Here is a 26039-nt window from a genome sequence, read left to right on the forward strand (position 1 = left end):
CAAATAAATAAAATAAGCTTAAGGAAGAAGCTCCTTCTCTCTCTCCCCCTCCCTCCCCCTCCCTCTCTAACACATGCCTATTACCCCATGCCTTGCTGAATTTTGTAGCCCTCACGTGGGTTTGGCAGCCATCTGGGGCCTGCGGCAGAGCACGGGGGCTCCAAAGGACTGAGCTCCAATATGGCACAGAATCTCTGGACACTGGCCCTATTTCTGGCCCTGACAAAGACAAAATTGGACTTTTTCCATGGTGGGATAAACGAAGATAAGATATTGGACACCCAGGGCAGCCTTTTATTTCCACCCAAATAAACCTTACCACCAGACCTCATTCTGCCATACGAGAGTCTCCCGAAATGCGAGAGTCTCCCCAAATGCTTTGCTCGTGGCCCCGTGAAAGAGCCCCAGTTTCCACAGCAGCACCTATAGCAGACACACAGAACAATGGGGCAGGCCCCTGGCCCCAGGTGGCTTGCGGAGTGACTGCAAGGAAACAGTCATTGCACCGCGGTGAGCTGTGGCCCAGCAGAGAGACAGCTCCGAGAGTTACGGGACTGGTGGTGAGATTTTCTTTTCTTCTTTGGCCCCTTTCTACATTTTCCAGGTTTTCTATAACAGAGAAGGCCAGACATCCCGCATCAAATGATTCATATGAAGCTCAGAATTCTTGAGAATCTAAGCTGGTTTTCATTGATTTTAGCAAGCTGTGTATAATTTTATTTTAAAAGAGTAATGTTACTCTCAGTCTATCCAATCTGCTGTGTATCTTAGACTCATGTGTCAAAACTGAACCTGATGAAGATATTGGCTGTGAGTCATTGGGGCGAAAGCCTGGGGGCTTTGTGATGCCGGGGGCGGGAGCCACAGCTGAGGTCTGGGGTGTGACCCTGTAGTCTGCCCACGTCCCGCCCTCCCCACCTTTGTGTCTTATCTGCATATTCTTCAATCTCTAGGATTCTGGACAAGAGTCTCACAGCTGTTTAGAGTGATTGAAACCAACAATTAGAAACACATACACAAGTAAAAGCACCAAGAAGCTTATCGTTGGCTGGACAAACCCATGGTTGTCAGAAATCCTTCCAGATGATAAAACTAGAGTGTCAGAAGACGACAGTAAGAACAGCGCAGAGGGGGCTGATTAGATAATGGTCCAGGGCAGAAGCTTGTTCATCAGTGTACTTTCCTGCATTGCCCTCAACAACATTCTGCATCGAAATGCAGTTGTGACATCTTTTCCCCCGTTTTACTATGAAAAACGAGTTGGCAGTATTGTCAGGGGACGGACCAACGCCAGCGATGGTGGCCTTCACACAAACGCGAAAACAGCCCTCCACCCCTCCCTGGAGTGTCCTCGGCTCTCCCGACACTCCTGTGCTTCCCAAGGCTGTGAGGACTGAGCACGTCTCCAGGAAGAGATTCCAGTGTCCGCCTGATTCGGGAGGAGGGAGGGAGACAAGGGCAAGGGGCACCAACAGGCCTAGAAATCCGACCTCCAATCTAACCAAGAGGCAAGGGATTATTTTTCTTTCTTTATATTCCCCTCTTCCCCACCCACACCAAGTTTCTGTTTTTCAAACATAATAACTAATTATTATTACAAACCACTTGCCAGTACGTTATGCCCAGTACTTCATACACTAGCCCCACTCGAAACAATTCAGCAAGGACAAGCTGTTAGGCCCATTTTGTTGAGCCTCAGAGACCTCAGGCAAGCCTATTGAAACCCAGGTATGGCGTCCCCAAAACTCCTTCGATTCTTCCCATCCAGGGTCCCACTTAAACTTGGAGCTGCCCCCGCCTCTCCCAGGATGAGCAACGCTCCCTGGAAAGTGAACTCTGCCTGTCCCTAGAGGAAATGAGAGTGCTCAGCTCACCACAGTTTCTGCCTGTTCTGTTCCTTCCGTTCTCTAACCCCTCCTCCCTGCAGGGCTGATTCACTGAGCTGGGGAGAGGGACCACCCCTTTCTACCTAAAAGCTGCAAGTCAGCGAAGCTATCCACCAATCAGCAGGTTACCTGGTAGAGTGAGGTCTCACACACACAGCCTCAGGGCCAGACCTTTGAAAGAAATGAGATCAGAGGGAATGAGGCCTCCTGAACCTACCTTTTGATGGAGACACATGTACTAGAAACACTGCTCTTAACCTTTGGTGGATGAGAAATCCGCAGTAGCAAGGGTGATACTAATCGGAAACCCACCCCTTGTGCAGAGCTGGGGCGAGAGGGAAGATTATGGGAGGTGTACCAGGTCTCTGGGTTTAAAGTAATCTGAATTTTTATGTTTTCATTATTATTATTATTTTAGTCCTCACCCAAGAATATGTTTATTGATTTTAGAGAGAAATGGAGAGAAGGACGGGGGAGGGCAGAGAGAGAGAGACATATAGTCGGTTGCCTTCTGCATGTGCCCCAATAGGGGATCGAACCTGCAACCTTTGGTGTAGGGGACGATGTTCCAACCAGCTGAGCAACCCAGCCAGGGCTGAATTGTTATTTTAAAATAAAAAGTTTAGCTCTGGCTGGTGTGACTCAGTGGACTAAGCATCAGCCTGCGAACCAAACTGTCACTGGTTCAATTCCTAGCCAGGGCACATGCCTGGTTTGCAGGCCAGATCCCCAGTGCGGGGCATGCAAAAGGCAACCACACACTGATGTTTCTCTCCCTCTCTTTCCCCTTCCCTTCCTGTCTAAAAATAAATAAATAAAATCTTTTAAAAAACAAAGTTTTACACAGTGGCAACTGATGCAAGTCTGTGCAAGTCTGTCCAGACAGTCACATCCATGGCTACACAGAGCCCCGAGACCCCCACGTGGAGACCCTTCATGAAGAATCTGACACCTTCCAAACATCTGACCAGGGACTTCTAATGCTTTACTTCTGCAGGCAAACGGGGAGGGATGGTGGCCCAGCGGCAAGCGCCCTTGGCAACACACCAAGAGTGTCCAGGCCTTCTCAGTGAGGTGCCCAACCTGGCTCTGGGACCCCATCGCAGAAGCAAAGCACCCAGCCTGCAATGGCTTTGGATCAGAAGTTGTTTCGATCAAGAGGGGAGAGTGCCCAAGGCAGGCGTGCTGGAAGCAGGGCCGCCAGTTTCCGCCTGGGCCTCCAGCTAGGCAAGAGTCGGACTGGGCTAGTGACTGCGCAGGCCCCAGAATGGTCCTGCTATCTCCCCCTACCGTGACTCAGACAATGCCCCTCAGCAGTCAGCACCCTCAACGCTCACAACTGGGTGTGACTTGCCCACAGTGCCAGGCACAGCCAAGTCTGAGTTCAGAAGTTATTTTCAACCAGAGTAATCCACATACAAATTTTCTGGATTCCTCTCTCAACTAAAAGCAAATTAGGCAATCAGTTTAACCACCTGCTACAGGTGAACTCACAGGCCTGCTGACAACGTGGCAGGTAGCAGAGCGGCTCTGACACCCTCTCAGGTCTGAGAGGCCCCACGAGAGCCTCCCAGCTGCCTGCAGGTGCAGGGAATAGGGCCCGCTGTCCCAAAGCCAAGGGCACAGACCCTGGAGTACTGGGGAAGGGAAGAAGGCAGAGAGGCTATATGCTCTGAGGAAAATCATTGCCCACCCCTCCCCTGCTGCTGTGTAAAGAAGAAATACAAACTAGAAACCAAGAAGGGAGGGCTGCCCAGCCCACTTCGGCAGCCACGCTATCTCCTATGAGCCTTGGGGAGCCCGGAGCACAGAAGTAGGGCACTGAGAACACGGGGCAGAGCGAGAGCCCCAGGGAGCGCTGGCTCCAGCCTCTGCCCGGCCCCTGGAGACACAGTGTATACTCTGCAGGGGGTGATGTTAAGTTACTCTTTCTGACAATAAGAGAGCAGGGTCAGCTGGGCACTGAGGTCACCCTCAGGCTGTGATCATTAAACTGCCGGTTCTGTTCTCCGCAGAGGAAGGTGGGGTGGGCTGGCCCACGCACGGCTGCCCCGTCCCCTCAGCAGCTGGCAGTGGCTGGTGTCACAACAGGCCAGGCAGGGTATCAAATGGTATCATCCTGAGACTTACCAGCAGCCACGGGGCTGCCTGGGGCCTATACTTAGAAACTGTGCTGGCTCACACTGAGAGCCATCCACGCTTGCCATGGTCAGTCAGCTGGACAGTGGCAATGCGGAGGGCGCTTCAAAGCCTTTGTTTGGGCCACGTGGCAGCTCAAGCCGGCATGCAGGTGAAGCCAGTTGGAAGAGAAAAAGAGGCAAACCCAAACTTTGTTTATCTGTTTAGCTTTCTAGTCCTAGAGCACAGGATGGATCGGTCAAGTCTGTAGCTGCCCCAATCAGTGCAGCTAGCTAGCACTCACAGTCCATTTACAGAACTGGACTTCTGGGGTGTGTGTGCAGAGGCCTCCACCAGCTTCCCTGGCTGGGGGTTTCATTAAAGGCCCAGGACCCTTCACCACAGATGCTTCCCTGGGAACTGGTCATACCAGAGGCCAGGGGTGGACTCCCAGAACCCTGTGGATGGTGATATAGAACCTGCACGCCTCTATGAGGCCAGAGAGAAGAGCAGGGAGATCTCTGTGGCAGCCCAGCCGGGAGCCCGCATGCCTCTGGTTGGCAAGGGAGCACCTGACAGATGTCCCTTCCTTCCTGCTCCCATCACTGGGGCTGAGGGGGAGAGAGAGGGAGGGGTGAGGCTTGGGTAAGAGTTGGGTATTCTGGGAGGCACGGTGGGGGCTCAGGTGGGGAGGGCCTGAGTCAGGCAGCCTCCTGGGGTTTCCATGGAGATCAGCAGATAGCTTGGGGACACTGGCTTTGCCTGTGGACGGGGTCTGCACCCAGCCTCTTTACCATCCCAGCCTGGGGAACGAGAAGAAGCCCCTCCTGAGAGAAGTCAGCGGCTTCCTGGAGGCCTTCCTTCCACCACCTCCCAGCTGGCCAGCACAGCGAGGGAAGGGTCGGACTCAGTCCTTGGAACCCGCTGGAGCCTGGGCCAGGGCCTGTTCCTCTCTGGGCTTTGATCATTTGTCTAGTAAGTGGGTTTGGCCAGATTGGATCTATGGCACCCAGCCTGGTGGCACCTTGGGATTATGTGGGGGCACTTTAAAAAAATTCCAAGGCCAGTGCCCCACCTCAGACCAATCACATCAGAACTTCTAGGGGTGGGGACCATGAGGGCAGACAGGCTGCTGGGTCTTTCGTCTGGCTAAATAACCCAGGGCAGAAAGGGTCTCAGAGTGCCCAGTTCAGCAGGTGGGCCTGGCCAGGACGGGGCTGCACTCTGGGGCTTGACCTCCTGTCTGTCCTCTCAGGGGACCCCACTCCCTCAATTCAACCCACACCTCGCCCAAGGGCGCAGACGTCCCAGGAGATGTCTTCTCCTGTACACCAAAGCCTCCCTCCCTCCCCAAAGGTGGGACGCCTGGCTGGAATCTTCAGGGAGTAGTTGTCTTTGGCCGATGCATTGGTATGTCTGGGCTTGAGAGCCTCAGGAAGATGGTGCGGTGGAGGCGAGGTAGGGTGTGGAGGTTGAGGGATGCAGGTTAAAGGGGAGGAGCTTAAGAGAGGGCCAAGAAAGGGTGAGTGGTGAGCATTGATCATGCATTTCCTGGCTGCCGGGCACTAAGCCAGATGAATATAAGAGGTCAGCACAAGCAATCTTCATAACCTCCTGAGACATGCTAGAGCTCAGAGAAGGTAGACAACTCACTCAAGGCCACACAGCTCAATTGGTGAGGCCCAGGCATGATTGTATTTGCCTAGTCCCAGCCAGCCAGCCTGGCCTGCGCTGCGCTGGTGCCCACTTCTTCGCTCTATAAAATGTGCTTTTTCCCAGGGCAGAGCCTACCTGGCGTCACAGGTCACATCTGGCTTTCCTGGCTCCACACCCTGCCCCACCCCCATGCAGCTGGGGTGAGCACCAGCTGTGGGGTTAAAGCAGCTGCAGGCCTTTCGGGGGGTCTTCTCTCCACAGTCCTTCTCAACCCCCTCTGCTGGCCTGCTGGGTGCCCCCTCGATTCCCCTCCTGCTTTCCGGAGGAGATGGGTGCTTTCTGCCTCTGCCTGGGACCAGCTCTCAAACTTCTGGCAGCATCTGCTGTCACCACAGCTGCCACCATCACCCAGAGGCCAGGCCCTGCCCTCTTGGAGAGCCTGTCTTGGAGCTGTCTCCCAGGTCCCCTTCTCGCCCCCGGAAACTGGGAGGTACCTGGTGCAGGCACTGGCAGGGATGGTTCTTCTGAGCGGCCAGAGAGCGAGTGTGCTCAGCTTTGCGGGCCACACGGTCTCTGTCACAGCGCGACTCTGCCAGCAGAGCACCCCGCGCAGCCACGGTCTGTAAGCAGATCGGGCGTGGCTGTGTTCCAACACAATTTTTACTATAGAAATGGAAACCTGAATTTCATTGAATTTTCACATGTCACAAAATTCTTTTCTTTTTTGCTCTTTACCACTTTAAAAACGTGAAAGCCATTCTTAGTTCACAGGGCTGTACAAAACACCAGTGGTGGTGGGCTGGCTGTGGCCGGGGGGCCATAGTTGGGCAACACCAGTCTACCGGGTCACCCATTCCGCTGCCCGGCAGACACATGCCGCCTGTGTTGGGCTCCATCTCCTGGTGGCCCTAGGCCCCGCTGCCCCTTCCTTCCGGGCCTCCTGCTGTGCTTTTGTCACCTTCTCTGTGGCATCGACACGCATTTCCAAAACTGCCCCTCCTGGCTGTTTTGTGAAAATGGCCACACACCCAGCATTAGAAAAACATACATGTGCGCACACACACCAGTTTGGGGGCTGCATGCTTCCCCCAATATGCTACACCCCAAATGGAGAGAGGACATGTGTGGACTTCTGCAGGGGGTTCCCTACACCCAGGATGTTTGCCGATGGTGGAGGAAAACACCCACTATTGTGCCCCAGACTCCACAATAAAACTCAAGTCAAAAATGGGATACTCTAAAACAAACAAACAAGACTGGGGTCAGGGTAGGACAGGGAAGGTTTCCCAGCAGCCAAGAGCAACACTAACCCCCCGTGATGCTTGGCCTCTGGGGAACCGGCAAATGGGAAAGTCCGCCCCTGCCCAACCCCAGCCAAGGAGCGGAGGGGCCAGAGCTGAGTGAGAGGGGGTCAGAGGCCCTTCACCACCTGGCGCTGGCGCTGCTCCGGGACTGAGCTTCCCCAGACCTGTGCCCCTCCCCCACTCCCCACTGCCCAGGGTTCCTGACTGACCAGCAGGTGAGAAGAGGATGAGCAGGGTGGCAGTGGGAATACAGGCCAGCAGGTGGGTGAAGAGGGAGGTTCCAGAGGGAGGGGAGGGTGTGCTGCGACATCGAGACGGGGACATTTCAGAGAGGAAAAGGTGGAGCCATGAGGAACTGCCCTGGGACAGCAGCCCTGAACTGGGGCTGTCTCGGGCGCTGGGAGGCCTGACTATCCTACGCAGAGGACGGAGGGACCGGGGTTTGGCTTGAAATGTATGTCACCGTGGGAACCTCGGCTCTCCCGAGGGTGAAGGCACTGACAGAAATAAAGAGGGGTCCTTGGGTGTGGTCACATCTGCAGCCGTCTCTGTGGCTTGCTGGTGCCCAACATCCCCCCTTTCCAATTCTCCCAACAGCAAACGCACTGTTGGAGAGAGGATTCCCTCCATGCCTGCAGAGCGAGAACGCTGAGTCCCGTGAGTGAGGCCCACTCTCCGGAGAGTGCACAGACCGGCCAACAGGCCGCAGGCACAGGGACATCACTTGGGCCCTGGCCCACGCGTGGCCACAGTGCTGGAGTCTGGAGGGCTCCCCTCAGGGCCAGGAACCAAATCAAAGACCCATCCACCAGAGGGGCATGTCCCAGTGTTCGGCACGTGGTCTGTCCTTTTGGGCTGTTTGTCTGTCCAGGTGGGGGATACATCGGGCAGCAGGAAGTGAGCCCAGGGCTGAAGACCTGAGACCCAGGCTACCCCACCCAAGGACAGGGACCCCATCGTCTCACAGTTATCCCACAGGTGTCCAGCTGGCGACCAAAATCTCCCGTGAGTTCCTGGAGGCGGGCAGCCCCTCTCTGGAGTTGTTCAGAAACACTGTAAACGCTCCCTGCCCCACAGCAGCAGGGGGCGCCCGATGGAGCCCTGAGTAGATGGCCAGCACTCCAGCCAAGGGGGCCACTGCCCGAGTCGCCAGGGTCTGAGGGCATGAAAGGGGCCAGAGGCCACTCATGAGCTAACAGGAGAGAAACTCTTCCTCTGCCAAGTCTGAAGGAACCTTAGAGACAGTCCAGGCCAACACTCATCTTACAGAGGAGGAAACTGAGGTCCAGAGCGGGGGGCCCGCCCAGAGCCCCAGAGCTGCCAGTGACCACACCGGGACACGCCGAGCCCTGCACAGCTCACGTTTTCCACAGTGGATACTCCTTACCCAGGTGCAAAGGTTTTGTTCTTGCCAGGTTTCCTGAGCCGCCCTAAGAGGTGAGCCAAGGGGAAGACCTCCCTGAGGTCTGCCCCGACAACCACCTCCACAGGCGCTGGCCCCAGGGATACCAAACCATGTGCTCGGCTCGTGGGCCCAGAGCCCTGTGAGACCCAGAAGCAATGAGGTTCTGGGCTCACAGCCTCCCTGGGAGCCTGACAAGGGCCTTACGTTTTGGTGGTTCAAAAGATGGCGAATGGGCAGAAATCCTCAACACCACGCTCTTGCCTACCCCTACCCATGCCCATGTTGGTGACAGCACATACTTTTCTTCTTTTTGAAAAGAAGAAGCAAATTCCCACCACTAGCTACACCCAAACACCCAGGTTCTGAGCAGGGCCCAGGCCCACCCAGGGCTGTGGCACACTGATTCTCGCTCAGCTTCTCGACATGCTTCCTCTTTCCACAGCCAGTCTAATCATAAAAATAGCAACTCCTGGTACTACTACTGCAACCCATGCAGTGGCCACGACTGCCTGGTAGCTATGGAAAGTGAGAGCTAAGGAAAGTGAGGTTCAGAGAGATTAAGTTACTCACTTGAGACACGGCAAGTGAGCGACGGTGCCAGGATTGGACCCTGGTCCACGCAACTCCGAGGTTACCACTCACGCCTCTGCACCGTCTGGCCTCCCTGGCCTGGCTGACCAGCAGTGCTGAGAGGCAGAGCTGGGCCTGCCTGTACAACCTCAGTTTCTTAAGTGCCCTGCAAAAGGAGTAGGCACAAAGCGAATGTGTGTGCCCTGTTCAAACCAAAAGCACAAACAGGCCAGAAACCATGCAACCATTCACTAGAAGGAATGGGGAAAATCTGTTTCAGGGAGATTCTGCCAGTTCCCCAGCCACCTGACCACAAGAAAGGGGGTGAAATAATGAAATGGAAGTCACATTCTACCCCAATACGCAGATTCCTCCAGTTAGCAAAGCAAGGACTCAAAGTGCATACGAATATACCCATTCCAGGGACTCGTGGGAAGGCTGCCTGGTCCCAGACCCCTGCGCCTACCTCGCAGCCCTCCAGCCCAGGCCGGTCCAGGCCTCGTGCCTCTCGCAGCACCACGGGTGGTGGGGCCCCTGTGCCCCTTGCAACCCTGGCTGTCACCCAGCTCCACAGGCAATGCATGGCGAGGGGCCCGAGCACAGGGTCCCCGGCAGCCCCGGCCCCTTGTGCGGTGTCGCAGGGAAGGACGGGGCAGGAGGAGTTTTTGTTTTCATGACTGTATGAACAGTCACTGCGGCCAAAAATAGTCTGTGCCTGGGAGCTGGGGAGTCAGCACATACCTCCCAGAGCAGGTGCTGGGCGTGAGACACGCAGGCTCCAGCAGGCCTCCCTGCAGGGGGCCAGGGACCTGGGCACCCAGGATACCAGGCCACAAACAGAGAGGGTTTTCCCTGCCTTGCTGCCCCCAGAGTCAACGAGGAGCACCATCATCTTCCTCCTTCCAGTGAATCATCTGGGGAACCCCCACCTCCACATGAACTCCAACTGCCCCCAGTTCACTTGCAGCTCTCACACCATTGGGACTGGGTGGTTTGGATGCCCATGGAACTGCTGTGCAAACTGCTGGCTAACAAAACTCACAGACTCGTACACCACAACAGTGAATTTTTACTGTATGTAATGAAAAAACAATGTAAAAGGTGAAGGGGCTGGCTACCAGTGACCGGTGGGGTTGTGGGAGGATTTTTTTTTAACTTTTCTATATTTTCAAATTCTTCTACAGTGAACATTTGTAATTAGATTTACAAGATGTCACTTTAAAGTAATTTAAAAAAAGAATACCCTGGTTGGTGTGGCTCAGTGGATTGAGCGCTGGCCTGTGAACTGAAGGGTCCCTGGTTGGATTCTGGTCAAGGCACATGCCTGGGTTGTGGGCCAGGCCTCCAGTGCGGGGTGCGCGAGAGGCAACCACACACTGATACTTCTGTCCCTCTCTTTCTCCCTCCCTTCCCTTCTCTCTAAAAATAAATAAATAAAATCTTAAAAGAAAATAAAGGAAAGATGCTCCGGCATCACAGAGGGAATGTGCGACATGGTCCTGTGTACGAGAACTTATACAGTGTGTGTGTGTGTCATGACCCCAGCTCTGGAGCCAGACTTTCTGGATGTGAATCCTGCCCCACCACCTCCTGTCTAGGGGACCTCGGGGAAGTGACACTGTCCCTCAGTTTCTCTACCTCTACTGTACACGGGGGATAAGAGCATCGCCTCCTGCTATGGACTAAACATTTGTCTCTCCAAATTTCACCCGTTGAAAGCTAATCCCACTGTGGTAGTATTTGAAGGTGGGCCTTTGGGAGGCAATCAGGTCAGGAGGGCGGTGGGATTAGCGCTCTGGGAAAAGAGACTCCAGAGAGCTGCCTGACCCCGTCCACCACGTGACTACACAGCAGGAAGACAGCCATCTATGAACCAGGAAGGGGGTCATCGCCAGACACCGAATCTGCTGGCACCTTGACCTTGAACTTCTCAGTTTTCAAAACTGTGAGAAATAAATTTCCGTTGTTCGTAAACCATCTAGTCTGTGGCATTGTTGTTACAGCAGCCTGCAGGGACCGAGACACCTCCCCATGGGGTCACTGGGAGGACTGCATGAGCTACTCCATGCACAAATGACAGCTGAGTCCTAGGCATTTTGGAAACACTCACGAAAGAAATGGAGCATAAATTCATGAATAAACTACTTTAAAAAAAAGAAGAAGAAAATGGGGGGAGGAACCCCAAACCAACAAACAGAGAAGGCTGACCGGAAGGTAATGCACCAAAATGTCTGTAGTATTTCCTCTGAATTGTGAGATTATGGGACAGACCATCAGTAAGTGGTAGTATTACTGTTTTCCTTAATTTCTGTACTTTTCACTTTTTGAGAGTAGATATATGTGTAAATTACTGGATATCAAGAAAAAATAAAAGGCCAAGAGGCAATGATTATCGCCATGCAGAATTATAGATGACTGACTTTCTTCGCTTTTCTAAATTTTAAAAATTAAATATTTATTACTTCCATAGTGAAGAAAATGAAGAACCATGACAAACAGAAACTGAGGGACAGGCTCACCTGTTATATTCTGGAGACATAACCTCTGCGCACCACCCCCGGGTCCAGGCCTTGGACACACCCCCTCTGAGCCTGAGGCACTCCACCTCCCACACAGACGCATCGAGCTCTGGGGCTCTGCTCACAGATGGGATTGGGACACAATGGTCACTCCCAAAACACCCAGGGGAAAGCCAGGTGGCCCGTCCCCATGGAGAGCCCACGGTGAGCGTGTGGGCGGGTACAGCAGTAGTCACTGTTATTGCTATCGGAGAGAGGGAGAGTATTTGTGCTGCCTCTTCAGCTGTCAGCAGGGCTGTCTGTCCTCCAGGAACCCATTTCCTGGTGCAGGCAGCTCTGACCCTTCAGATCCTCTACCTCACTCCACTGAGCCCATAACCCAGTTTGGGCCAACTGGAGCACTTCATCTTCCTAGCCCTGTGATTGGTTCTGATATGAGCACATGACCAAAGCCAAGCCAATCAGAGCCTTCCCTGGAATTTTTCAGCTTGCAGTCTAAGGGGAGAAGCTCTTTGTAAGCAAGAACTGCTACTACTATGCTGGAAGGAAGTGAGGCTTAGCGGCTGCTGCCCTTCACGCCTGCCATGTGGAAGCAGTCTATCCGAGAAGTGCACCCTAATAGTGTCAGCTGAGCACATGCATCCAGGCTGCGCCGGACGTCTGTTACCTGAACTGATAGAAATCTTGGTCTGCTCAGGCCAGTTGATATTAGAACTTGGCATGGAAAAGTTCTAACTAATAGGAGAATGTAACAGCTCTTACTTAGTAGGTCATACTATGTAAAATCAAGTCATCCTTCACTTAGTAAGTTATACATGCCATCCCTCCTTCTGTTTATCCATCCATCCATCCAATCAACAGACAGTTACTAAATACCAGCTGTGTGCCAGGAACTTTACTTAGCACTGGGCTACAACAGTGAACAAAATACATGGTCTTTTTCCTTAGGGAGCTGATGCTCTAATAGGAAACACAGAATTAAAAAGAACATTCAAAAGTAACTAAAATATGTCATTGAAATTTGTGAATAAGTGTGAAAAAGGAAACAGCATGCCTAGATAAAGTGGTGGGTGTGAGTAGCATCTAATTTTAGACAGGGTGGCCTCTCGGAAGAGCTGACTTCTAAGCTCCTGTCAGAGGGAGAAGGAGCTAGCATGAGGGTACAGAAATTTTCAGGCAGAGGAAAAAGAACACACAAAGCCCTGGGCTATTACAGGAAACAACCTGATGTGTTCTCAAGGAGGGGAAGAGAGAGGAGGGGCAGGAGACAACATGGGAGGAGGCAGACACCAAATACGTCAGAGCCTTGAAGGTAATGATGGGGGGAGGAGTCTGAATTTTATGCTGAATGCAATAAGACACCAATGAAGGGCTGTACTCAGAAAAGTGAGATAAGGATCGGATTGGGGTTTTCAGAAGAATCACTGTTGGCTCATGAAGAGTGAAATACAGGGGCGGGCACAAGTGGATACAGACTGCGTTGGAGGCACCGCTGCACAAGCCTCTGCAGCACTAGGACGAGGAAGGTGGCGGTGGTTAAAAAAAAGGGGGGTGCATAGACCCGGGATCTATATGTAGAAACAGACCTCATGGGATTTGCCAGTCAATTAATTGTGGAGGTTGAGGAAGCAGAAGGAATCAGAAATGACTCCTTGGTTTCTAACTGGAGCAACTGACGGATGAGTAAACAGGCTCCATCAGGGAGGTAAGGGACTTGCCCACGATCACACCACTGCAAGTGGCCAAGTTAAGGTTTTGTCTGCCTTCCAACACCAGGCTCTGGGCCTATTCCAGGGGTCACACTCTTAAGCAATCTCGTTTTCTGATCTTGCTGCCTGCCCAACAGTACACAGCTGGGCTCAAGGGCCACTGAAATGTATATGCTGATTTTTTAAAAAAAGAAGGGTAAAGAGAAAAGAGACTTTTGCTTTATAATAATTAAAACAGCATGGTGTTGACACACACATTTCCCAATATCTAGCTCATCGGGTCTGTTCTACAGCAACCTTGCCCTCGAAGCAGGTGGTCCCTGGAGGAGGGACGGAACACAAGCTGGCAGCCCAGGAGCTTGGTGGTCCAAAGGAGGGTTCAGGTTCTTACTAAGCCAAAGGCATCTCATGGCAGGGCTACAGACGTGTTCCTTGCTCAAGTCCAGCCGTCACCGGCAGAAACCAGAGGCAGCCCAGGAACCCTAGGCCTCGGCAGGGCCTCAGCAGCCCAAACGGCCCCCCGCAGAGACCCTTGCAACCCAGCCCCCACCATCCCAGATGAGAGCTCCCGAGGTACCTCGGCCCAAGACAGCAGACTCTCTGGATGATCTTACTGGAACCGAGTCATTCAACAAGAACACCTACTCTGTGCCAAAGCAGGGAACCCAATAGCCAGGCACTGCCCGTGTGGCACTTCCCATCTCACAAATTTTCACTGGGCCCGGTGGCTCAGAAATCCAGAGCAAGGAGACACGCTCACTTTTCAACAGTGCCAGCCAGTATAGGGCTGAGGGGTTTTTCAGATTTCTAGAAGCCAGGGGCACCCCTACTCTCAAAGCTGAAAACATGGCGCTTTGGCTCAGAATCAGAAAAATAAATCACTTCATTAATTGGACAGTGATGTATGCAAGTTCCCTAAGGACAGGAACTGGGGTGCAATGCCTAGAATAGTACCTGGCACACAACAGGCGGTAAATACACTCACTGAGTGAGCACAGGACTGGACCAATAGGAAAAAACAGGAATAGCACCTCAGCTCTGGGTCTTGCCACATCTCATCCTTTCCTCCCTCGGGGCCGGTCAGTCCGCTGGCATTGTGGTTATTTGCAGATGTGTGCATCACACCCCCCAACCCCCCTGCCCTGTAAGGCTCCCAAGACAGACTGTATTTTGTTCAAAATTAATCCCCTGTGATGATTAATCTGGGTACAAGGTAAGTCATCAATTGGTATAGAATAAATAGATTTAAAGGAAGGAAGGAAGGAGGGGAGTGAGGAAAGGAAGAAGGACAGAGGGAGGGAGGAAGAGGGAGGGAGGGAGGAAGGAAGGAAGGAAGGAAGGGGGAGGGAGAAAGGGAGGACAATGAGGAGGGGAAAGGGAGACTGAGAGAAAGCTCAATTCAATTACACAACTAAGTAAGGTGGCCCCAGGCTGGGTTATTCTGGGTAAGATGTCACATGACAAAATCACGTAGAAAGATAAGTCTGGCTTCAGAGTCACAAGGACGTGAGTTTGAATCTCAACCCAGCTACCAGCTAGCTGTGTGATACTCACATGTCACTCAACATCTCTGAGCCTCAGTTTGCTTAGCTATAAAATGGGGTTCATGGCTCACCCCAGGTATACGGATTATACAGGATAACATGTACCACCTTGCAGTGTGCCCCCTTCCCTCCATACCCCAACCTCAGCTCTTCTCCTGGCTCGCCGGGTTACACCAGCCTGCCAGTCCACTGCCCAGGCCTCCCCCTCTCCCTCCTAAGCGGAGGGAGCTCTGTGGCCCATCCCCACTGGGCTGGTACTGAGATCGCAATTCCTTGGTACCAAAGCAGCCCCAAGCGCAGATCTCTGGGGTATGTGCCACACTCTGAGGTGGCTCCCAGCTGCCAAAGAGCAAGGCTGTCATAAGTTCAGCCTCTGGCTCCCAAAGGGAGGGACAAGGCACAAGAGGAAGAGGGACGGGGAGAAGAGGCTAGGAGCTAGGGAGCAGGGTTCACGTTGATATAAGCTGCACCCAGGAGTCCAGCACCAGTTCATTACTCTGGTTTAATCTGACAAGCCTCCCGCTTTGTACAGCCTACATTCGGGACCCACGCAGAGCAAAGCCCACGCCCAGGCAATAGGAAACCCAGATGGTGGCACAGGTCCGATACCATTCTTCCCCCTCCCAAGAGGAGGCCTGATTTTAAATGTGGGAATGCAAGAGTAGAAAAAAGGGGAAAGAGAAACCGGCCCAGTCAGGGCCACAACAAAAATCCCTTACCGGACCCACCTCCATCTTCTGTTCCAAAAACGCCACCAGGGAGAACAGACTCCAGGGACCCTGCACCCGTGGCTCCGGCCTGGAGCCCCAGCTCTGCGCAGCCACCCCTGCCTGCTAGGACTGACCCCGGCCAGAGCTTGCCACTTCCTTTAACAACTTCCAACAGGGAAACTGCTAAAGAAAAAAAATGGCTCCATGCCAGCAGGCTGTGAAATCATTTCCCCAGCTGCAGCCAGAACATGAAGCTGTGATCTTTCAGTCTTTAACCCATGGAAGGGTGGGGGGTGGGAATAGTCCCCCTGTGACTTTGGGTGGCGAGGAAGGGAGGAAGGGGCCCTGCCTCTAAACTCGCTCACTCTCCTGCTCATTCTGCAGGCGGTCCGGGCGGTGCTCCCCATCCCCAAACCCATCCCCATGATGAATCTAGCCTTCTCACTCCTAGGAGTCTGACGTTCCTGAAAATAGTTCGACATCTCTCTCTCACCCCTCTCCTCCCACTCCCCCCCCCACGCACACACACACTTCAGTGATATTCCAGATAAAACCCCAATCCCTGCGCTTCCTGTGAACCCACCCTGTGACCTCACCAGCTTCTTCCCGGACCAGGACCTTTCGAACCCTCGGCTCCCTCCCTCTGGCATGCTCTCCCCTTCCCGCCAGGCTGGCTCCGCTCCCAGGGAAGCTGTCCCTGGGAAAGGTCCTCCTTTGCCCTCCCCAGGCCGAGTTCGCCCGCTTGCTCCCACAGACCCCACTTGGTGCCAGCTCTGGACGTGTGTGTTTCTGCCCGGACTGTGAGCTCCTGGGCCCGGGGAGAGCGTCTTCAGCATCCTAGGTCTCTCAGCACAGGGCCCACCAGGGCAGGCTCCGGACCTGCGCTGCCCAATACAGCAATAGCCACGTGTCTATTTAAATTAAAGTCCACAAGGATAAAACTCAAATTTTGGTTTCTCAGTCACACTATGCATATTCTCAGTGCTCCATGGCCATATGTGGCTGGTGACCACCATGGTGGACGGAACAGTGTAGATCGTCTCTCTCAACACAGAAAGTTCCACTGGGCAACATCACTGTAGACCACGGTCCGACAACTGGGTAAACATGTGAAGGCGTCTCCCGAGTTACCTGCCTCCAACATCCCTAGAAGAGGGAATGAAGGAGGAATCCAAGCCCCACGTGTCAGAAGCACCACAGCGGCTCCGGGCCGCAGAGGGCCGGCCTCTGACGCGGGCGGGAAGGGAATCCAGAGGGCAGGCGAGTCCCTGCACCCGCCCCTGAGACCAGGAAGTCGACCCACCGCCCCGTGGCCACTTCCACATCCGTCCCCTCTTCACTCTGCAGAAAGGCATTATTTCCCGGAAACTTGATGACCACAAAACAGGGACCACAATCTACAGACAAAAGCTGAAACAATATTTAGATAACCCTAGAGGAATGGACTCCAGGAAAGCAGTATCAAAAGGAAGAAGATTATATATACACACACATCTGGCCACACACACATATAATGTGTGTGTTTTCCAGAGAGAAAAGTTGGGGCCCCAGCCAGGAAGCCACAAATGGTCGAGATCAGCAGAGAGCTCGTGCAAGTGGCTGAGGGGACAAATCCCACTGCATGAAGACGGTCCCCGAGGCCTTGGGGGGCAGCCCTGGGGTAAGTTGCCGAGTACTGACTGCACCGGTTCTGGGCCCCACAGCCCCTGAGAGCTCAGCAAAGGAAAATTGTCAGATTTCATGGATTTCAATACCTTTCCCCAGAAACTAAACCAAGAGAAGAACGGACAGATAAGAGACTGGAACCTCCAGCCTCCATTCCATGGTGACTTCCAGCCACTCCCTCACCTAGCACATACTTTTGAAGGGCCCCCGTAGGCCCGGGCTGCTCCTCTGGGCACACGGCCTCCTCCGGGCCCGGCCAGTGCCCTCCACACGTGCCTCTGTGGGTGCAGGTGGGCACCCCTCCAACACAGCCCTGCCTGGAGCATCTTAAAGAAATCTCATCTCTTACTGGTCGGTTAAATACGAACATGGAGATGAGATTAAGACTACATACAACCTGCAGAGTGATTTATATTCTATGATCCCGTTTTAGCCACTATAACAAAAAAGGGAAACAAATTTACATATGAACAAAAACAATGTGGCATCCTAGGTTGGCTCCTGGAACAGAAAGAAGACATCAAGGGAGAAACTGGTGAAATCCAAACGAACAGGTTTTAGAGTCTCGTCAGCAGGAATGCATCAGCGCTGTGTTCTTGGTTTTGACAAGTGTACTGTGTAAGAGTTAATGATGGGGAAGTGGGGGAAGGTGAAGGTTTACAGGGGAACTCCGTACGTACTCTCTCTGCAAACTTTCTATAAACCTGAAACTTTCCCAAACAAATCCATTGTTTAAGAAGGAAATAATGGTTTAGACTTCTGAAGTCCAATGAGGCTCTCTACCTTGGAGGCCGACCTGGGAAAGGCAGGGGTGTTTGTGCAGTTCGGAACCTCGGTTCTGAAGTGTGCACTGGTCTTCGGTGGGCAGACCCAGCTGTTACCAAGAGCGCTCGGGGTCCAAGTCCAAAGAAACGTTGGGTTAAAAAAGAGGGTAAAACCGAATTGCACCCTGGGGCCGGCCTTGAGGGCTGTGCCCAGGAGCCCTCTAGCTTGGGCCCCAGGGCTGTGCTCCCAGACGGTACCAGGAGAAACCCAAACCGGGAGCAGAGCGGAGCGAAGGCAGCCCGACCGCACGACCGGTCGGTCAGCAGGGGCTGCGGTGACAAGGGAAACAGCCCTTCTTCCACCCTGCAGCACCATGCGGCCAGGCGAGGACCAGAGTGAGGTCTGAAGGAAAGAAACAGAGCAATCTTGAGAAAAGGGTCTGGAGAGTTTGTTTGGAAAAAATGGCGTGACATCCAGGCGATGATTCCTTGTGTTCTGAAAACCCAGGCAGAAAGCTGCTTGCTGCCCCCCACCCCTGGCACCCTCAGGCAGCCACCCCCTCCTACTGGTGAGGACGGTGAGGATGCCCTAGCGTGGCCCTTGGGACCCACAGCGGGTAGGGGGCAGGCACTAGCTCCACTCCAGTCGCTCCCATGTGCCACTCTCTGTCTTAAGCCCTGGGCCAACTCCCACTGCCTCTTGGCTCAGAAGGCTGCTTCTGGTCAGCCCTGGTCCCTGCCGTCCATCGCTCCCTCCTCTTCCCACTCCCCGCGGCTGCACAGAGCCACGCCACGTGCAGCCTCCAACGCTCTGGGGAGAGACAGCAGCTGAGGAGGAGAGGCAGGAAAATCACCCTAGTGTTCCCTCCTCCAGCCCAGCAAACACCGAGGTGCCTCTAAGCACTTGACCCTACAACTGCCCCAGCAAGCCAGCAAGCAGCACATGGGTCTTCTCCCATTTTACAGAGAAGGAAACTGAGGCTTAGGGAGGTAAAAGAGTTTGGGCAGGTTCCCAGAACCAGGACAAGAACCAGGAGAGAGCAGGGCTGAGAGAGGACTCAGAGAGTCGGGAATGGAGGACGCCCAGCTCTGCCCCTCACAGCTCTGAGATCCTGGGCCAGTCAGGACACCCTGGGGGCCCCAGCTTCCTCGACTCTGAAATGGCAGAAGTGGTACCCGTGCCCAGCGGTGCTTGGACAACTAGATGAAGCAGTGCATGCAGAGCATGGAGCACAACACACAGGACGCACTCTCTGCAGGTCAGCTTTGAGGCACGCAGAGGCTCCGAGGGGCGTAGGGAGCCCCTGGAGTCACCATGCTGCCCAATAACCAGAGACAGGAGCCTCCTGGCCAGGGTCTGGCTGGACTCCTGGAAGCAAGACCCCTTCATGGGAAAGGAGTATCAGTGTGGTCAGGAGGGGAGTGCCAGAGAGGCGCCAGGGCTGCCTGTGGCGCTGGCCCGCCCCTGACTTCCCAAAGAAGGCCCTCTCACTGGCCACAGGCTGACTCGTGGGCAGCTGGGCACAGCAGGGAAGGTGAATTTAGGGGGCTATGGTCCCTTCCACTGGCCTTGCTTGCAGGACTTTGAAAGCCAGGCCTTGGAGTCACCTGCATCATCACCCACTCAGGACCAAACCCTTGACTCCTGGGAACATCCACCATGTCATAAGAGTCGTCCTTCCTCCCTCAGCCCTGCCTCCTTCTCAGACAAGCAATGGCCATATCAGGCCCAACATCAAAGGGGGTTGTGAGGCAAACAATCCAGAGAAGGCCAGTCCCTGTCTCACGGAGGTTATATTCCAGTGGGAGAGTAGGCAGGTCAAATAGGACATATTAGATAAACTCCACAAAGAGTCAGTGTCGTTAAGAAAATCCGCAAAGGTGCACTGGTGGAGAACAAAGGGTGGAAGTGACCTTAGATCAGATCATCAGGGCAGACTGCTCGGAGGAGGTGTCAGTGGACCTGACACTAGAATGATGTCCACAGGCTCAAGCAAGGAAATGCACTCCAGGGAGGAGAAGCGCAAGTGCAAAGGTCATACCAGAGAGACCAAAGGGGATGGTGAGTGAGATGAGAATGCAGAGAGAGAGACGAGCAGAGGTCAAAGCCTGTGAGGTATCTGGCATTTATTTAGGAGAAATGGGAACACTGGAAAATGATGTGATGCAAACTTATGTTTCTTAGTGGGCACTCTGGTTGCTATGTGGAAAATGGAATGAAGGGATAAATGATAAAGTAGGGAGACAGTTAGGGGGCTGCTGCAGAAGCCTGGGCAAAGAGCACGGTGGCCTGGACCCCAGTGCTGGACACAGAGAGAGCAGGACAGGTCTGTGGCATGTCTGGGGGCAGAGTCCGCAGGGTTCACGACAGGCCTGTGCATGTGCGTGAGGGCAAGGGGGGAACGCAGGGATGGCCTCCTGGGTTTGTGAGCAACCGGGCAGATAATGCTACCATGTCCTGAGACAGGAAGACAGGGTGGGAAGAAAATGTACTTTATGTATGGAGGGGGGAGAACTGCAGCTCTGCTTGAAACGTGTCAGTTTCAGAGCCGCCTCATGATCTCCAAGTCACTGGAGAGGTCCCTGGGCAGCTGGCGACATTCCTGCTGCCCCACCCCCACAGAGCTCTCTGCTCAGACCCTGCCCCAGGCCTGCCTGCCGGGGAGCATCCTGGCTCCCAAACCACATCGGCTTTTGGGCTCTGCTGCCTGCCTGACTGCTGCATACAAAGGAGCTCGCCCCTAATTCACCGCCCAGCTCTGACGCATCACTCATGACTCGGCGACTGCAACATCATCTGACTCAGCATCTGCTACACTGCTGACATGGGCTGGAAGACCCCTGTCCCAGCTGCCACCACGGGGCTTCCCAGGGCCAAACAGCCCCTGCCGCTGGCCTCCATAATATTGGCGTCCACCCTGGGCACACCTGAGTCTCCTGCACACTTCAGATCTCTGGGTCTCCAAGGGAAATCCTTCAAGGAGCTAAGTCATCTGCCAAAGATGTCTTAGGCCCAAGAAAGGAAGTTGGAAGGCACAAGTTTGGAGCCCAGTGGGTCTAGGTCTGAATCATCCCTACTACTAGCTCTGGGACCCTCAGAGAGCCCTGTGGCCTCTCTGAGCCCAGTGGTCCTCATCTCTCAGGCAAGATGGTGCTGGTGAGATGCTGGGCAAGTCACTGTCCTTGTGGGCCCCAGTGTCCTCGACTGTAAGCAACAGATGTGAGTGCGAGAGAAGCTGCTTTCCTCCTCTGAGCTCTTAAGGAGGGAGGGGCAAAGGGGAGGCTGTGCTGGGGTCTCAAGGGACCATTCGACTCGTCCTGGTCTCCAGGTCCATCATTTCAACTTTGTCGTCATGGATGAACCCCTACCTGCTCCAACCTGCTTCCTGTATGGCAGAAAGCTGCTGGGCAGGTCGGTGGGCAAGGAGATGGCTGGCGAGATGAGGCTCATCCCACATATTATGTGTGTATGTGCAGGTCACTCAATAAGGCTCCAGGAGACTCTGTCTCACAAAGTGGTCTCCCTCAACCCTCACATCAGCCAACTCCTTCCTGCCAACTTCTTCAAGGCTGGCATGTACCACAAACACGAGGGCCGCTGGGGCCGGGGCCAGGAACCCCGTGGACCCTCATTTGCCGTCCTCCACTTCCCCACCCCGCCCCGTGACAGGAACCTGTCATGTTCATGTCACTTCCTGTCCAGGAATCTCTCCTAGGGAAAATCCCTAAATATATAAATAGCTTCATAAATAATGGTAACCACTGTGTTATATATAATAACCAACGAATTAACTTCTACCTGGTGAACTTGATCACATACACTCAATCAAACATTATACAGCCACTTTAAAAAAGAGGAGGTATGAAAACATGGGGAAAACTGAGTATGAAAACATGGAGAAAACACCCTGACTAGCATATCAAGTAAGCAAAGTATAAAAATGTTTCTCCACATGGTTTGAACCAGTGTTGCCCAACAGAAATGTAACGCAAGCCACACCCTTCCATTTTAATTTTTGAGTAGCTGCATTTTAAAAAGAAAACATTAATTTTAACAACATTTTATTTAAGCTAATATATCCAAAGCAGTGTCATCAATATGTACTAAATAGAAAAAGATGATAAATGTTTTACTTTCTTTTTTCTGTACCAAATCTTAAGAATGCAACACGTCTTTAAATCACAGCACATCTCGACGTGGGCTTGCTCCCCGCCAGGCAGGAACAGCCACACTGGCTGGGAACTGCCTGCCCAGACTGCATGGTCTAACCTGTTAAGAGACTTTTAAAAACCTTAAATAATAGGGAAAAAATGACTAGAAAGAAAAATCAAAGTCTTGATGATCACAGACTTTCTCTGAGTGGTAAAAATATGAATGTGACTTTTCCTTCCTCTTTCTGTTTTCTAAAGTTGTCCACATACAATGAATGCATATTACTTTTAAAACAATGGTAAGAGTCAATCTTTTTTAACTTTAGAAGGAAGGGCTTTAAAAGGCCTGGCCGGGCGGACTGCACCTGCTGAGCCCGGGCTCGTTCCGCCCCACGAGAGCCGCCCGTGCCTGGCACCACGTGGAGGCCACGCCATCCGTGCTGTCCATGCAGGCTGGCTGACTGATGGTCAGCGGGGGGTGGGCAGCGTGGCGGGACGGGTGGGAAGACGGAGCAAAGGAGGGAAAGCAGTGCACTACAGAGCTATAAGAGAAGGTCAAGTCCAGACTCTTGTTTCCAAATCCCAAAGCTATCATTTACTGGCTGTATGGTTTTAAAGAAGTAATTGAACCATTCTGTGCTTTGATTTTTTTCAAGTATAAAATGGTAATAGCATTAGTAACTCCTTCACAGGGTTTTGTGAGAATTAAGTGAGATTATCTCTACAGAGTGTTGAATACTGTGTCTGCCGCTTGGCCAGTGTTTCCAGAAATGCTGGCTGCTGTCCTTACGGTGAACGAGTAAACCTCCGGTGTGGTCAGGCTATCTGGCCCGTACAGCAACGGCACCCAGGACACACACTAGAGGCACATTTACCCCAGGTCCCTTCTGCTGCCGCTGCCCCCCCAAACCCCCTTCCTGAGAGCAGATAGCACCACCCCTCCAGCGCAGCCACAGTGGAGCTGTCCTTGGGTTTGCGTGTTCCCTTTGCATGATCCACCCCCTGACTCCAGGCCCCATGGCCCACGTACCTGTACCACCTCTGGCCGCACATTGAAGGTATACAGCCAGTCACTGAAGCGAGGGTAGCTGTTGAGCTCTGAGGTCCTCTCACCAGGAGCCACACTCAGCTTGCACTGCCGTTGCTTGCAAATGTACCGGACCAGCTTCGCCTGCAAGGAGCCCAGAGAAGAAAAGGCAGTTCATTCAGGGCACACACAGGTGGCCACCCTGAGCACACTATAAGGAAGCTGGGGCAAACAGGAGCCTGCTGGATTCCCCTCTGCCACCATTCTGACAGTGCTGAAGAGGGGAGGGAAGAGTCTGAGAGCACCAGCAGGAAACCCGGAAAAACACCCATAAGCCCCTTCCCCACGCAGGGATGGCTGACACTGCCTCAGCCTTGGGGGCCGTGATCCTCAGAGAGTAATGGGCCAGCCTGGTCAGAACAGAGAAGGACGTCCTGCCGGAGTACGGGAGGTTGGACTGGGGGAGAGGGCTGGCAACTGATGATATGGAAGATGTGGGGTGATGAGTAACCTTCCATTTAGGATACAGACAAATTACTTAACACCACACCCCCAGAAAAGCCTCAGTTTCTTCCTCCAGAAAGTGAGGATAATAATAGAGCCTCCCTCTCAGGGAAGCTGAGAAAAAAATCACACACTCAGTGTGTGCCTGGCCCTGTGTGCTGGCCATGCCTACGGGGCTACGGCAGTATTAGCAAGGCTCCGTGACTTGGGTCCGACAACGGGCTTTCAGGGCCCCCACCCTGAAATGTATGCAAATTTCAGACACTCGAGTCTGGGCATTTTTCCAGGGGAAGACTGCCCACAGCTTTCTGAAGACTAGAACTTCAAATAAGATATGTTTGAATAATGCCAGCCCGACAGTCTCTTTCACAAATACAGGGCTCCACTTGGGTGGGCCGCTCATCACCGAGGAACACAGAGGGGGCGAAACCTGCAGGGAGGGCACAGTCCAGGGTGGATTTAGCAGGAGGGGAAAGGCTGGATGAGCGCCCAGCGAAGAAGGCCAGAGTCCTGGCTCAGCTGAGGCCGCCGACCCCCAGGCCCAGTGATGGCTGCCAAGGTGCTGACCGGACTCTAACGGCCCCGAGCTGGTGACGTTCAAGCTGCCCCAGAGGACAAGCTGCCTTCAAAGATTTGCTCAGGGACCCTGCCATTCCAGCTACTTCCCAGTCCCGCTGCCCCTCAAAGGGTGTGGTTGCTGTTAATGCGTTCCTTTACCTGTCATCTGTCATATCTCAGCAGATGCCTCTGGACAGCACGGTCACAATACTAAAAGATGGTTAATGACATTATAATTTAAAAAATTCATATATCTAGGAACGCTCCCAATTTCCAAAGAGGAGCTCTTGACCATTTCTGCAGCGTGGACTCCTCTGGCCACCTGGGGAGGCCTGCACCTCTGAGAACAATGCTACTAAGTGCAAAAAAACACAGCGCTTAGGAGAGCAGAGGAAATCAATCACACGTAAATACGCTCATCAAAATATTACTTAAAACCGTGATAGGACACACTAACGCTTCTTTATCAAAGCAGTAAATCCCGTCTGGCAGCGGGTCCCAGAGCTGCCGTGACTCCAGCCACGCTCTCTTGGGCCGCTGGCCCCTGTGACGCGACAGAACAGCTGTGATTTCTCCCAGCAACCGAGACACACAGGTTTGCTGAGACACACTGTGCCCCGTTGCCTACACCCAAACTGAACAACATGCTAAATTTCAGGCCAGGTTAGTGCAAATGAAGATAACAATTTTCCAATCCAAACTAATGAGCCCCCCTGAAATTCTCTCCACACACTCCAGGTAAAGCACCCCGTGGCTAGAGGGATGCGAAGCGTGAAACAAGACCCACAGTGACAGCACAACCATGGCTTCTACTGAGGCCCTTCTGAAATCGTCCCCAGAAACTTGTCTGTCCCAAGCTGCCCATCTGCCAGGCTCACGGACCCTGACCCACTCATGTGGCCCTGAGCCCTGTTAGGTCCTGCTATCTTCAGAGGATTCGGTGGCAACGGAGGACAATTGCTAGAGAGGAAACACTGAGTCAGAGCAAAAATAATTCCACTGAGTTGTACAGTTTCTATGTTTAGTGAAACCTAGAGAGAGGCAAACCCACAGCAGCCTGTACAACATGTCCCTCAGGTACCCAGAGCAGACGTTGCTAATGGAACGCTCCCTGCTAAGGCTGGCAGCTCCCAGGGTGCCTGCTTTACAAGAGTTGTATTTGCTGGCCTGTTACGGAACCAAAGCCCCTGGGGACATCTTCGGAGCATGAAGCTCACAAACATGAGGACGCAGATGCCTCCTGTGTCCTAAAGGGCTGGGCAGAGGCACTCGGGCCCCTCACCCAGGCTCCCCTCACTCCGGTCCATCCCTCCCAGTGTGACCGGAGGCCAATTCCAACATCAGGGCCCCAGCCTTCTCTTCCAGGATCCTCTCCACTCCACCCCTGGCCACCGCACCCTCCAGGTGCACACCCACCTAGGAAATATTCCTCAAACATTCAATATTTCCTATACTTTCCTACCTCCTGGGCTTCTGCTCAAACTGTCTGCTCCGGCCTGAAGTCCCTCCATCCTCCAAACAGTGTCCTAGGTCTGGGCAAGACTTCCCGGGCCTGGTCAGCATTCCTGTCTCCCCTTCCGAGTGTGCTATCTGCATCTCCATGGCAGCCCCTGTCACTGCTGGCCTCATATAGTCGAGTTTCTGACATGTTACATGTGCTCCCAGGGCAGCAGGCACAGAGCAGGCTTTGGAGTTTAACGGGATCTGGGTTCAAACCTAGGTTCTGCCATTTACCAGTTGTGTGACCTCATGGAAGTTCATGAATTCTTTCTGAGCCTTGGTTCTCTCGCCTGAACAACAGGAATGGTAATCCCAGCTCATTCACTGCTATCAAGGGGGCTGAACTATAGCGTGAAAACCCTCCAAGGACTGGGTTAGTCCCTCTGTTGTTACACATCAGGGAGGGACGGTGTCTACCCCTTTGTGACTGTCCCCGGGAGCCTATGAC

The 26039-nt window shown here is 53.4% G+C and overlaps 1 protein-coding gene across 9 annotated transcripts in view; it reads right to left on the reverse strand.

The window, feature by feature from the left end:
• KSR1 (kinase suppressor of ras 1) overlaps nucleotides 1-26039 on the reverse strand; it is a 150940-nt gene that overhangs the window by 43308 nt on the left and 81593 nt on the right. For 7 of the 9 annotated variants that reach the window (XM_045836314.1, XM_045836320.1, XM_045836317.1 and 4 more), the window contains exon 2: nucleotides 23033-23173. In XM_045836314.1, coding sequence (XP_045692270.1) covers nucleotides 23033-23173 — 141 coding nt within the window. Of the gene's footprint in view, nucleotides 1-9405; nucleotides 9575-15439; nucleotides 15545-23032; nucleotides 23174-26039 lie in introns of those variants that run through there. The other 2 variants (XM_045836322.1, XM_045836321.1) reach the window with 2 other exon arrangements.

The sequence above is a fragment of the Phyllostomus hastatus genome, unplaced genomic scaffold (genome assembly GCF_019186645.2).
Source record: "Phyllostomus hastatus isolate PE091 unplaced genomic scaffold, TTU_PhHast_1.1 phas_contig_210, whole genome shotgun sequence".
Taxonomy (NCBI): Eukaryota; Metazoa; Chordata; class Mammalia; order Chiroptera; family Phyllostomidae; genus Phyllostomus; species Phyllostomus hastatus.